We start from the raw sequence: 13,411 nt of genomic DNA, 5'->3' as shown, positions 1-13,411 counted from the left end.
CAGGGAAGGCTGGCATGCTGCAATTCATGGGGTTGTAAAGAGTTGGACGTGACTGAGTGACTGAACTAAGTTATATCACCTTCCTATTGAGAGAATTAAGGAATGAGAGAATAATCTTAGGCATCAGTACCCCTCATGCCCATGCACAATGTTACTCAATGCATACTTTCCTCAGTGTGAATTAGATCTTCCACCTTAATGGAGTGCCAGTTAATACTCAGGTGTATCAGCAGATCTGAAGATAAGCTACAACAAAATAGTCATGCAAAACTATGCAGAGAAAAGGAATGATATATCATTGAATGTGTATGTGTATGGGAGAGGGGAGGAAGGACCTGGCTTAACTTCCATCCTTTATTTCTTTTCTGGTCTGACATTCTATTACTCAGCTAGTCAGGCTGCATCTCTGCTGTTGTCTTTCACAGACTGCCTTTGTGTAATTAAACTAATAGGTTGCTTAATTTTGATTTATCTATATTTTTATTATTTTCAACCAAAATTCTAAAGCAATAGACCTCGTTCCAAGGTCATCCACAATATCTGTTTTTACTTCATAAACTTAGACATGTTATAGATATAAAATAAAGATAAACTTGTATCTCTGGTAAAGGGAAGGGAAGGCCAACCATTGTGAAATATACCCATAGGCCTCTCCATAACACATCATTTCAAGGGGAAAGACTGCCAGAAATTTATCACAATTTGGAGAAGAGAATTTCTCTCCTCTCCAGCTCCTGCAGTCTTCCTACATCATCTAAAGGTCATGGTTGAGTAGATTGAGGATGTGCAGTCAGGGAAGGACAAGGGAGCCTGATGAGGGCAAAACCAAAACATAAATCCTTATCTTGGTTCATGTTCTTGATTGAATTTGTTTCTAGGCATTTTATTATTTTCATATGGGATTAAAGTAGAATTACCTTCCTAGGTTCCTCTTCAAACATTTGTTGCTGGTGTATTGAGACACAACTGATTTTTTAGTGTTAATCTTATGCTTGCTACTTTGCAGAAAGTATTAGCTCTAGTAGCTTTCTTGTGGATTCTTTTTTCTCTATTTAGAATTATGTTGTCTGTGGATTAATATAGCTTTACTTCTTCCTTTCCAATTAAGATGTTTTACTCCTTTTTATTTTCTAATTTTCCTGGCAAGAATTTCTAGTACAGTGTTGAGAAGCTGTAATGAAAATGGGCATTCTAGTCTTATTCTTGATCTTAGGCAGAAAGCTTTCAGCATTTCATAGAGTATGATGTTAGCTATTCTTGTTTTTCAGTTGCTAAGTCATGTCCAACTCTTTGCAACCCTATGAACTGCAGCACACCAGGCTTCTCCATCGCTATCTCCCTGAGTTTTTCCAAACTCATGTCCATTGAGTTAGTGATGCCATCTGACATCTAACCTCTGTTGCCCCATTCTCCTCTTACCCTCAGTTTTTCCCAGCATCAGGGTCTTTTCCAATGAGTCAGTTCTTCGCATCAGGTGGCCAAAGTATTGGAGCTTCAACTTTAGCATCAGTCCTCCCAATGAATACTCAGTGTTGATTTCTTTAGGATTCACTGGTTTGATCTCCTTGCTGTCCAAGGGACTCTCAAGAATCTTCTCCAGTGCCACAGTTCAAAAGCATCAATTATTCAGCACCCAGCCTTCTTTATGGTCTTACTCTTACATTCATACATGACTGCTGGAAAAACCATAGTTTTGACTATGCAGATCTTTGTCAGAAAAGTGATGTCTCTGCTTTTTAAAATATTGTCTAGGTTTGATATCGCTATTCTTCCAAGGAGCAAGCATCTTTTAATTTGGGGGCTGCAGCTTCCCTCATAGCTCAGTTAGTAAAAAATCTGCCTACTATGCAGGAGACCTGGGTTTCATTCCTGGGTTGGGAAGATCCCCTGGAGAAGGAATGGCAACCCATTACAGTATTCTTGCCTGGAGAATCCCATGGACAAAGAAGCCTGGCAGGCTACAGTCCATGGGTTTGCAAGAGTCAGACATGACTTATCAACTAAACCAGTCACTATATGCATTGATTTTGGAGCCCAAGAAAACAAAATCTGACACTATTTCCAAATTTTCCATGGTGGACTGTGACAACTTGATGGTAGATGTGCCCCAGGGTAGCCAGCAACTTCTGGGCAGTGGATTGGTTTGAAGATGGCCAATGGCAGAGGTGAGGCCGGGGTGCCCTCTGTTCCTGGGCATCATCCAACATCAGTTCCAGCCTTTTCTGGGCCCCCTTCCCAGCCATTCCAGAAGGGCCTTTACCTTGACCCCTGGTTACACATTGACCAGCTCCTGATGGCCAGTGAGTTTAAATGCTCAGTGAGGACCAGCAGTGGGACAGCCAGGGTGCCAGGCATGTCATCCAGCTATGCTGAGCAACTGAAGGGCATGTCCCTGCTAGTTAAGGCCTGAAAATATGTGGTCCACTGGAGAAGGAAATGGAAAACCACCTCAGTATTTGTGCCTTGAGGACCCCATGAGCAGTATGAAAGGGCAAAAAGATATGACAGTGAAAGATGAACCCCCAGTTTGGTAGGTGCCAAGTATTCTACTAGGGTAGAGTGGAGAAATAGCTGCAGAAAGAATGAAGAGACTGAGCCAAAGCAGAAATGACACCCAGTTGTGGTTGTATCTGGTAATGAAAGTCCAATGCTATAAGAGCAGTATTACATAGAAACCTGGAATATAAGGTCCATGAATCAAGGTAAATGGGATGTGGTCAGACAGAAGATGGCAAGAATGAACATTGACATTTTAGGAATCAGTGAACCAAAATGGACAGGAATTGGAGGATTTGATTCAGATGACCATTATATCTACTACTGTGGGGAAGAGTCCCTTAGAAGGAATGGACTGGCCCTCATACTCAAGAGTCTGAAATGCAGTACTTGGGTGCAATCTCAAAAATGGCAGAATGATCTTGGTTTGTTTCTCATGCAATCCATTCAACATGATAGTAATCCAAGTCTGTTCCCAACCTCCAATGCTGAAGAAGCAGAAGTTGAATGACTCTATGAAGACCTACAAGACCTTCTAGAACCAACAGCAAAAAAGGATGTCATTTCATCATAGGGGACTGGAATACAGAAGTAGGAAGTCAAAAGATATAACTGGAATAAAAGAGAAGTTTGGCTTTGAAGTATAAAATTAATTAGCGCAAAGGCTAATAGAGTTTTGCCAAGAGAACAAACTGGTCATAGCAAACACCTTCTTCCAACAACACAAGAGACAACTGTACACATGGACATCACCAGATGGTCAGTACTGAAATCAGATTGATTATATTCTTTGCAGCTGAAGATGGAGAAGCTCTATATAGTCAACAAAAACAAGACCAGGAGCTGACTGTGGCTCATATCATCAGCTCCTTATTGCAAAATGCAGGCTCAAATTAAAGCATGTAGGGAAACCCCCTAGGCCATTCTGTTATGAACTAAATCAAATCCCTTAACAATTATACAGTGGTGGTGACAAATAGATTCAAAGAACTAGATTTGGTAGACCGAGTGCCTGAAGAACTAAGGACAGAGGTTCATAACGTACAGGAGGTGATGACCAAAACCATCCCCAAGGAAAATAAGTACAAGAAGGAAATGTGATTGTCTGAGAAGGCCTTACAGATAACTGACAAAAGAAGAGAAGTGAAAGGCAAAGGAAAAAGAGAAAGATACACCCAGCTGAATGCAGAGTTCCAGAGAACCGCAAGCCTTCATAAGTAGGTGCACAGTATTCTACTAGGGCAGAGTGGAGAAACAGCTGCATGAAGAATGAAAAGCCTGAGCCAAAGCGGAAATGACATCCAATTGTGGTTGTATTTGGGTATCTTCTTAGGTGACTAGTGCAAAGAAATAGAGGAAAACAGCAGAATGGGAAAGAGTGCTCTGTGTCACAGCTTCCCAAAGGACAACTCAACACACATTGGCTAATTCCTTACAGTTTACCTTGGGCAGCTCTTGTCAATGTGTCTTGAGTTCCCTTTGCTCCTTTGATCTTGCATTTGGAAATCCTGAGAATGTATACTACATCTTATTCCACCTGGAGAGAACTGACTAAAATTTTTTTTTGCAAAAGTATGTTTGAAGGGAATCTAAATATCTGTACCATATACACCTGCTGTTGTTGTTATATAGATGTGGGTATATAATGAATACTTTGCATACTCTAGTAAATCAGTTGCATGCATGCTGTCATAGCCAACTCTTTGCTACCCCATGGACTGCAGTCCACCAGGTTTCTAAACCCATGGGATTTTCCAGGCAAGAATGCTGGAGTGGATTGCCATTTCCTACTCCAGGAGATCTTCCCAACACAGGGATGGAACCCATGTCTCTTGCATCTCTTGGACAGGCAGGCAGATTCTTTACCACTGTGCCACCAGGGAAGTCGAGTACATCAATTCAGTTCAGTTCAGCTCAGTCACTCAGTTGTCTCCGATCCGTTGCGACCTCATGGACTGCAGCACACCAGGCTTCCGATCCATCACCAACTCCCAGAGCTTGCTCAAACTTATGTCCATCAAGTTGGGGATACATCTAACCATCTCATCCTCTGTCCTTCCCTTCTCCTCCTGCCTTCAATCTTTCCTAGCATCAGGGTCTTTTCCAGTGAGTCAGTTCTTCACATCAGGTGGGCAAAGTATTGGAGCTTCAGTTTCAGCATCAGTCCTTCCAAAGAATATTCAGGACTGATTTCCTTTAGGATTGACTGGTTGGATCTCCTTGCAGTCCAAGGGACTCTCAAGAGTCTTCTCTAACACCCCAGTTCAAAAACATCAATTCTTTGGTGCTCAGCTTTCTTTATGGTCCAATTCTCACATCCATACATGACTACTGGATAAACCATAGCTTCGGCTATATGGACCTTTGTTGCCAAAGTAATGCTTCTGCTTTTTAATATGCTGTCTATGCTGGTCATAACTTTTCTTCCAAGGAGCAAGTGTCTTTTAATTTCCTGGCTGTAGTCACCATCTACAGTGATTTTGGAGCCCAAGAAAGTAAAGTCTGTCACTGTTTCCATTGTTTCCCCATCTATTTGCCATGAATTGATGGGATCAGATGCCATGATCTTCATTTTTTGAATGTTGAGTTTTAACCCAACTTTTTGCTCTGGTTTTTCACTTTCATCGAAAGGCTCTTTAGTTCCTCTTCACTTTCTGCCATAAGGATGGTATCATCTGCATATCTGAGGTTATTGATATTTCTCCCAGCAATCTTGATCGCAGCTTGTGCTTCATCCAGCCTGGGATTTCACATGATATACTCTGCATATAAGTTAAATAAACAAGGTGACAATATAGAGCTTTGAAGTACTCCTTTCCCAATTTGGAACCAGTCTGTTGTTTCATATCTGGTTCTAGTTGTTTCTTCTTGACCTGCATACAGGTTTCTCAGGAGGCAGGTAAGGTGGTCTAGTATTCTCATCTCTTTCAGAATTTTCCACAGTTTGCTGTGATCCACACTGCTTCAGTGTAGTCAGTGAAGCTAAAGTAGATATTTTCCTGGAATTCTCTTGCTTTTTCTGCAATCCAATGGATGTTGACAATTTGATATCTGGTTCCTCTGCCTTTTCTAAATCCAGCTTGAACATCTGGAGTTCTTGGTTCACGTACTGTTGAAGCTTGGGTTGGAGAATTTTGAGCATTACTTTGCTAGCATGCAAGATGAGTGCAACGGTGCAATAGTTTGAACATTATTTGTCATTGCCATTCTTTGTGATTGGAATAAAAACTTATCTTTTCCAGTCCTTTGGCAACTGCTGAGTTTTCCAAATTTTCTGGCATATTGAGTGCAGTGAGTGTACTGTGTACATAAATTGCAGAATGACTATTATCATGGTATATCATAAAAAAAGGCAAAATAATACCACTTCTCAGGTGAATCTCACTTCTCTGCTTCCTGTTTTCAGTTCAAATAGTGACTAATAAGCTGAAATTTCACAGTTCATGACACAGTTCACCTTTATTATTAGAAGGTTTGCAGTTATAATTAGCAACAATTTGAACCATGATTTTTCTCCAGGTCTCCCTCATTCCCTAATTTATTGATCATAAAAAACTAGTTTCTGAGAATTTTTTTTTCATGATTAAGAGGATATTTACCTATTAGATCATTAATGAGGTCCTAAAAGTGGCAAAAAACACTTCAGGGTAAAGTGCCCGTAGCAACATTTATCATATAACCATTACTATGAATACTTTTGCTTTAAAAATGTTTGATGAAAGCCTAATTTATTAAAATTATACGTTATGAGCCTTCTGAAGGAACAATCTACTTGCTTTCATTCTCATTATTCAAAAAATGGTGTTATAACTCTGGCCAAACATATTTGCTGTTTAAAAGTAGAATATTGAAACCATCTTTGAAATTAATATTGAGAAATAGAGGGAAACAGCAAAATCCTGAAATGCCCTAAAAAGGAAACTAAGAAGTACTCCTATGCTTGATTTTCACGTATCTAGAATTACATTTATTACCTTATGAATACTTCATTATTGCCAGTCTTCCTCAAAAATATAACCCAGGCATTCATTTATCCTTTAATTCAATAAATACAGCCAAAAACCTAATAAATAGAAAGTGCTATGTTAAAGAAAGGGGATGTAATTGTCAACAATAAATGAATTCATTCCCTCATGAAGATTATATTTAATGGAGATTTTCCAAAATACTTCTAATATCACTGAATTCCAAACATACCCATAACCCTATGTGTGCCAAATTCTCCTAAACTCCCAGGAAAAGCTTTATTTAATCTTTTTTTTTTTTTTGATACATTCGTAAAGTTTGCAAGTAATTCTTTACAGTCCCTCTTCCATTTAGAATGACAATTCTCCCCTTGAGCCTTAAATTTTATGAACTTTTCTTCTAAAACAGAGGCTGGACTTTGTTTAATGAAAAACAAGTCACTGGTGTGGTTATTTCTTCCCATGACTGAGAACTTTCTATGGAAGTCGTTGTGTGTCTCATCCCTGTCTTCTCCTCATTATGGGACTTACTTTATGTTCAGTGGCTCATTAGAAAACTATGATGGAGTCTTGCATGCTTTTTCCCTCTCTACCAAAGACTTAACGATCCTGAGCATCTCTGATGTTGGTCCCATCTGAGCGGAAGAGGTGCAGCATCCTCAGTCGGATCTGCCTGGTCTTAATGGTATAAACCACTGGGTTGAGCACTGGAGGTGTGAGAAAGTGCAGATAAGAGAGCAGCACATGGCTGGAAGGGGAGGCTCGTCTGCCAAATCTGTGGATCATGGACAGGCCAATCATAGGTGTGTAGAAGAGCAGCACAGCACAGATGTGGGAGACACAAGTGTTGAGGGCTTTGAGGCGCTCGGCCTTGGATGCAATGGACAACACTGTCTGGAGGATGAGCCCATAGGACAGGACAATGAGCACAGAGTCCACCCCCAGTGTGGACAGCACCACAAAGAGACCGTAGACGCTGTTGATGTGGGTGTCAGCACAGGCCAGCTTCATGACGTCTGGGTGCAGGCAGTAGGAGTGGGACAGCAGGCGAGTCCTGCAGTAAGGCAGCTGCTTCAGCATGATGGGGGCTGGGATGTGGAGGCCGATGCTGCGTACCACAATGGCTAGGCCCAGCCTGGCAATCCTGGGGCTCGTGAGCATGGTACCATAGTGCAGAGGCTTGCTGATGGCTACCAAACGGTCAAAAGCCATGGCCAGCAGCACAGAGGACTCCATGATTGAGAAGGTGTGGATGAAGAAGAGCTGGGCCAGACACACATCCAGGGCCACCTCCCTGACTCCCAGTATGTAGATGGAGAGCATGGTGGGCAGGGTGGAGGCAGACAGCCCCAGGTCAGTCATAGCCAACATGGACAGGAAGTAGTACATGGGCTGGTGCAGGGAGGGCTCTGACCTCACCACCCACAGGATCAGGCTGTTTCCTGCCAGAGCAGCCACATACATGGCACACAGAGGAATGGAGAGCCACCTGTGCACAGCTTCAAGGCCTGGCAGACCTGTGAGGAAGAAGGAGGTGCCAGTGTGGTTGGAGTCTGCCATGGTGACCTGAGGGGTGGAACTCCAAAAGCACAATCACACGTCCTAGAATTAAAAGATTACTGGGTCAGAACCGGTTCTATAAATTAATACATTGAAAAGATTCCCCAAAATGATTCTGTGATAATTACAGCCTTTTAATTTTTCTAAGTATTCCTCCTAGTTCATAGATCAGAAACCCTTAAAAAAACAAAAGTGAGTTTGAATTATTAGAAGAAATCATGCATATGTAGTAAGATTGGCTCTGGAGCCACACAACAAAATTTAACCCTAAATCAGAGTTTGAATCATGGTTCTTAAAAGGGAGTGAGACCATATTGATTCTAACTCTACATTATACATACTGGGAAATTAAATCCAGGATCCAGTGTAGTCAGTGTGTCTGATCTAAAAGCAGAGTTCAGTTTTCCTCACTCCTTGTCAGGATCTCCTTCGAATACTTTCCAGTAAGTACTTCTTTAATAAGGTGAACAGGAGAATTTTGCAGAGAGATACTTTCATACATACTAAAACATGGTTTCCTTTAACACATTAACACACCCGTGTGAGCACACAAATGAAGCCTTTCTACATGCAATCTAAAATGCCAAGTTATGGGCATTTATCAAAATATGATTCATTGTCTAATGCCTATGATTCACTGTCTTATATGCATAAGTATAATTTATAAATAAAATGATTCCTAACTCATTGCATATTGAGCAGACACTTTAAAGATCATCAGTAACTATTCAGCATTATATTTATGAAATTATAGGAACTAGAAAAAGACATTTGTTTGCCAAGAAATCAGATTTTAGCTCCACTTAAAAAGTAATTTCTGGAGGAGGACAAAAATCTGAGAGTAGATCTTTTGTTTTCTCTGTGTTCTCTCCCTTGAATTTTGGCCATTTTGTCACTCCGTGCCATCTGAACCACCTTTCTATACTTTGCCCATTATGAGTTCCTTTTTGAGATTACAGTGAAAGAGAATTCAATTCGAAAGTTTTTTCACTTTCCTTCCTAATCATAAACAAAGGGAGATTACTGCAGTTTTCCAGAAATACAAAACATTAAAGAATCACAATGAAGGGTAATTTAATTTTGAGCAATCTTACTAAATCTTATACTCAGATTCTTTTTTTTTCAGATGGTATTGGTATTTTTCCTTTATCACATTTCATTTTATATGCCAGGAGAAATGCAATCCAGTATTACTCTCTCTTTGAAAAGGTCTGCATATTTGTGAATTCTTTCACTTTTTCTTCTTTGGGTAAAAATATGTAGTTCATTACCTTTTTACTTCATTTAAAGTACTTTACAGAACATTTTCATATATACCATTTTAAAGCAATTCAAACTTCAGAATGTAGCAAATCAGTTTTTCCAGACAAAGCAACTTAATCATGAAGAATTCAAATACTTAACTTTCCTAAGTTTACATAGATAATAAAAGGAGGGAGGCTTTCCTCATGGCTCAGGGGTAAAGAGTCCATCTGCCAATGCAGGGGACACAGGTTTTTGATTCCTGGTCCAGGAAGTTGCCACATGCTATGGAGCAACTAGGTCCATGCACCACAACTCCTGAGCCTGTAGTCTAGAGACCAGGAGTCACAATTACTGAGCCCACATACTGCAGCTACTGAAGCCAGCCTGCTCTAGAGCCCGTGCCCTACAGCAAGAGAAGCTGCTGTGGCGTGAAGCCTGCACACTGCAGCTGGAGAGTATCCCCAGTTTGCTGCAACTAGAAAAATCCCATGCAGCAACAAAGGCCCAACACAGCCATAAAGGAATAAATATAATTATTTTAAAAATAAATAAGTAAAAGGAGGATCCAGGACTGGAAGTGATTCTCTCTGACTCAGTGCTTTTTACCCTGAATATTGTTGCTTGGAAGACAAATGCCAGTCAAACAGACTTGAGGTACTCACAAATCTTACCTTTAAATCAAAGTAAACTAAACACTCTCATGAATTCCTGTTTTTTTAAAGTTCCTTCATAATGGCCCCTTCAGGTTTGTCTGCTGTAACCTACTTTCTTACCACCAGATGAGATGCCTTCATTTTCAGTCAGTAATCAAACTGTCTGAGGCAATGTTCAAGATTCAGGAAATAGAATGATGAAAAAAAATAATAAAATCTCAATAAAAAGAGATGCATGAGTCAATATTATTTCAAATATGTGAAGAAGATAAAACAATGTGGAAAGAGAAGGGGGTGTTACTTTAGACTTCCAGATTAGGTTGAAGTTCTCTGAGGAGGGGGCAATTGAAGAAAGCAGAAGGATGAAAAGGAACAAAAAAGTTGGAGATTTTTGTGTCTGTGATTAAGTGGTTGGGTTGTTGTTGTTGTTGTTTAGTTACTCAGTCATGTCCTACTCTTTGTGGCCCCGTGGATTGCAGCATGCCAGTCTTTCCTGTCCTATGCAGATGTATCAAGGAATACCTTATGTTACTAGCACACAGGTTAACTAGGAGGTAGATATCTACGATAGATGTAATTGCAACAGAAATAAGAGAGTTAGGCGAATCTTCTAGAACCAATACCATCACTTAAGAAAACTGTATTCCATTTGCTGGGACTTCAGTGATCAGGGTGGTATTATCTTCTGTGCTGAATATATAGCAAATGGCTCTGAAAGTGTGGACCCTGGGTTAGTGGTATCAGCTGCATGAGAAACTGTAATAAGTAAAAATTATTAGGTCCCACCCAAGGCTACTGAATGATGGTTTCTCAGGAAGAAGCCCAGAATTAAGGTGCTTTAACCAATTCTCCAGGTAATTCTGATGCAAACCAAAGTCAGAGAGTCACTGTGGGACATTCTTAGAAATAGTATTGTTTAGTAAACAGATGAGTGCAGTGCGCTTGAAGTCCCACTAAAACAAAAAAGTGGGGGAAAATCAAAAGGCATGAGTTAAGAGAAAAGGAACACTCAGACAAAGAAAGAAACCTTGCATCTTAGGGCTAAACTCTGAGATGGGATCAAAAAAGACAGCCACAAACTCAGAGTGTTTTAGTAGGATGTACCAAATGAGTTTACCATAGATCATTACAGATTAAAGAAACATGTAGAGATTATAATAAATAAGGATACTGTTTTAAAAAAAAAATTTTTCAGGACTTCCCGGATGGTTCACTAGGTAAAGAATCTGTTTGAAAAGTATCACATTGTTAATAAGGTAATCTGTCCACTAAATTCTGTTGCTGTAGGAACGTGGACATGCTTTTTTATCCTTTTTACATACAGATTTATGAAATTTCTAGTCAGTTACTGAATTCTCATCCTATCTTCACCCCGGGGTTTCTTCAAAGTTAGAGAAGAATCTTTAACATTTCTTTAACAGACTGAAAGACCCTTTGCTTTACTCACAGGTTTTACATGTATAGGTAAAAGTACAATGAATGTCTCTAAAATAAGCAGATTCAGGGTTCCTGGCATTATTTCACTTACTTAGTCTTTGAGGAAATGGAGCTCTGAAAGAAGACATTGAGATGCACATATATGTAGTGTGTATTATTACTTTTTATGTTTTGTACTAAATTGACTGCCTAGAAGAGGGAAAGTTTTGTCTGTGTGTGTGTATTCGTGTGTATGTGATGATTTTTCTTGTTTTAATTTTTTTAAAATGTATTTGCTAAGTGAAGGGATTTCATTGTAAGAGGCAGAATAATATGGTTGAAAAGTCTGGATACCTGCCTCTGGTTCAGGCTCCAGCAATAAAACACTAAATAAATAAACAAACAAAGCAACTTCAATAAAACTTGGACTTAACAAGAGCTGTTTCCGTAAGAGTTAAGGATGCACTGTGAGCTTCTTCCTTATAGGAATTCCTCCTTTTGTTTTGTCCACAGATTTCCAACTAGGAGAAAACCTGTGGCATCAAGATACAAAGTGGGAAGCCACACTGGATTTTCTAACACCAATATTTATTTTCTTCTGCAGGCACATTAAAATGAAAATCTTGCTCAGTCATGTCTGACTCTTTGCGACCCCATGGCCTATACAGTTCATGGAATTCTCCAGGCCAGAATACTGAAGTTGGTAGCCTTTCCCTTCTCCAGGGCACTTTCCCGTCCCAGGGACTGGGTCTGCAGCATCACAGGCAGATTCTTTACCAGCTGAGCCACAGGGAATGACCATAGAATCCTTAGGCACGTTAGAATTCAGATCAACAGCATTGAGAGAGAATATTCTGCCATGATAGTAATAGGGAATAATCAGAGAATAGACTTTGCGTTCATAAAGGATTCTCCTCTCACACTGTATACACACACTCACATATACTATGCTAATTTCACTTCTCCCATCATCTAAAGAATGGAAACGGGTGAATTGTACTAATTCTCATAGTGTGTCAATCTGATAGTTTTACTTGAAGATAAACTAAGACAGTGGATAGAAGAGTTCCTAGTAGCCTATAAAATATTTAGAAAGTAAATAATAACTGTGAATATTGTCCATCCTTTAACTTAGAAAATTTACTTACCATATTCAAAATCCAAGGCACTTTTCAATGCTGATTCTTCAGAGATTTAGACAAAATTCCAATTAATGTTGATCACTTTAGGCTTATCAATTCACATCTTTTTGTTCACTTCCATCTTGCAAGGAGAAATAAACCATCTTTTCAAACTGTCTTCACAAACCAGCAATCCCCATACCATTCTGTTCCTTAAACTTTTCCTCACTTAAGCTTATCTCCCTTAAGGAGCATAGAATCCATCTGCCTAGAAATTCAGGTACACACATATCAGGCTGTATTTAAGACAGTGGGGGCTTTTGAAAATAAGTTACCAGCTCCTACTTGCCATTTAATTAGTTCTATCTGTTATGACAACACTTTTGAGAGATTCTTTAGAAAACCTATCCAATAGCTCTTGATAGTATCTGAAGATGAAGAGCCCCTTTTCTTCCTCTAAATCTTCAACATAATATCCTTTTCCAGGGTCTTAATTCAAAACATATTAACAAGTCCTTAAACTAGCACTAATAAGGAAACTTGGCAAATTGGTTTTTTTCCTTCTTTCCACTCCAAACCCCATAGATTGTTTACTTACCCAGAAGGAGATAAGATCTGAGAACATTTCCCACCCCTCTCCTGGGTACATTCCTGAATTTTCTCCCTTGATGAACACTCTAGGCTTTGGGGAAGCAATTGCTTTTAACCATGTCACTGCCAAACAAGTTTTGTAATGGGCCAAAGACTGTTGTGATTGGAAGTTCTTTGGACCTGCCAATGCTGAGTTTTTCAGTTACTGTGTCCCTGATTATTCCAATTAAAAAGCAATTGGTCTTTTTGAGAGTACAAGCTTCAACATCAGAAAGGCCTGAGTTGAAAAGTCTTTACTGGTAATTGTCTAAGATGTGCAGGCTCTTTTGGGCCTCATTTCTCATGACTCTAAAATATAACATTA

The 13,411-nt window shown here is 39.7% G+C and overlaps 1 protein-coding gene across 2 annotated transcripts; it reads right to left on the bottom strand.

The window, feature by feature from the left end:
• Positions 1-5,928: 5,928 nt before the first annotated feature.
• Positions 5,929-13,108, bottom strand: LOC101109827 (olfactory receptor 51G2-like). Of its 2 annotated transcripts, XM_060400177.1 has the most exons (3): positions 13,055-13,108; positions 12,484-12,598; positions 5,929-8,063 (listed from the first exon to the last, which is right to left on the bottom strand). In XM_060400177.1, the coding sequence occupies exon 3, from the start codon at positions 8,019-8,021 to the stop codon at positions 7,062-7,064; it is 960 nt and encodes a 319-aa protein (XP_060256160.1). In that variant the 5' UTR covers positions 8,022-8,063; positions 12,484-12,598; positions 13,055-13,108; the 3' UTR covers positions 5,929-7,061. The 2 variants fall into 2 exon arrangements, with proteins under 2 accessions (XP_060256160.1, XP_011951316.1); XM_012095926.4 differs by lacking the exon at positions 13,055-13,108 and having other exon boundaries at positions 12,484-13,021.
• Between the last annotated feature and the right edge of the window lie 303 nt (positions 13,109-13,411).

The sequence above is a fragment of the Ovis aries genome, chromosome 15, assembly GCF_016772045.2.
Source record: "Ovis aries strain OAR_USU_Benz2616 breed Rambouillet chromosome 15, ARS-UI_Ramb_v3.0, whole genome shotgun sequence".
Taxonomy (NCBI): Eukaryota; Metazoa; Chordata; class Mammalia; order Artiodactyla; family Bovidae; genus Ovis; species Ovis aries.
This window is presented reverse-complemented; position numbering and strand designations above follow the sequence as displayed.

Excerpts from the sequence above, each read along its gene's own strand:
- LOC101109827 (XM_060400177.1), bottom strand. The coding sequence starts at position 8,021 with ATGGCAGACTCCAACCACACTGGCACCTCCTTCTTCCTCACAGGTCTG.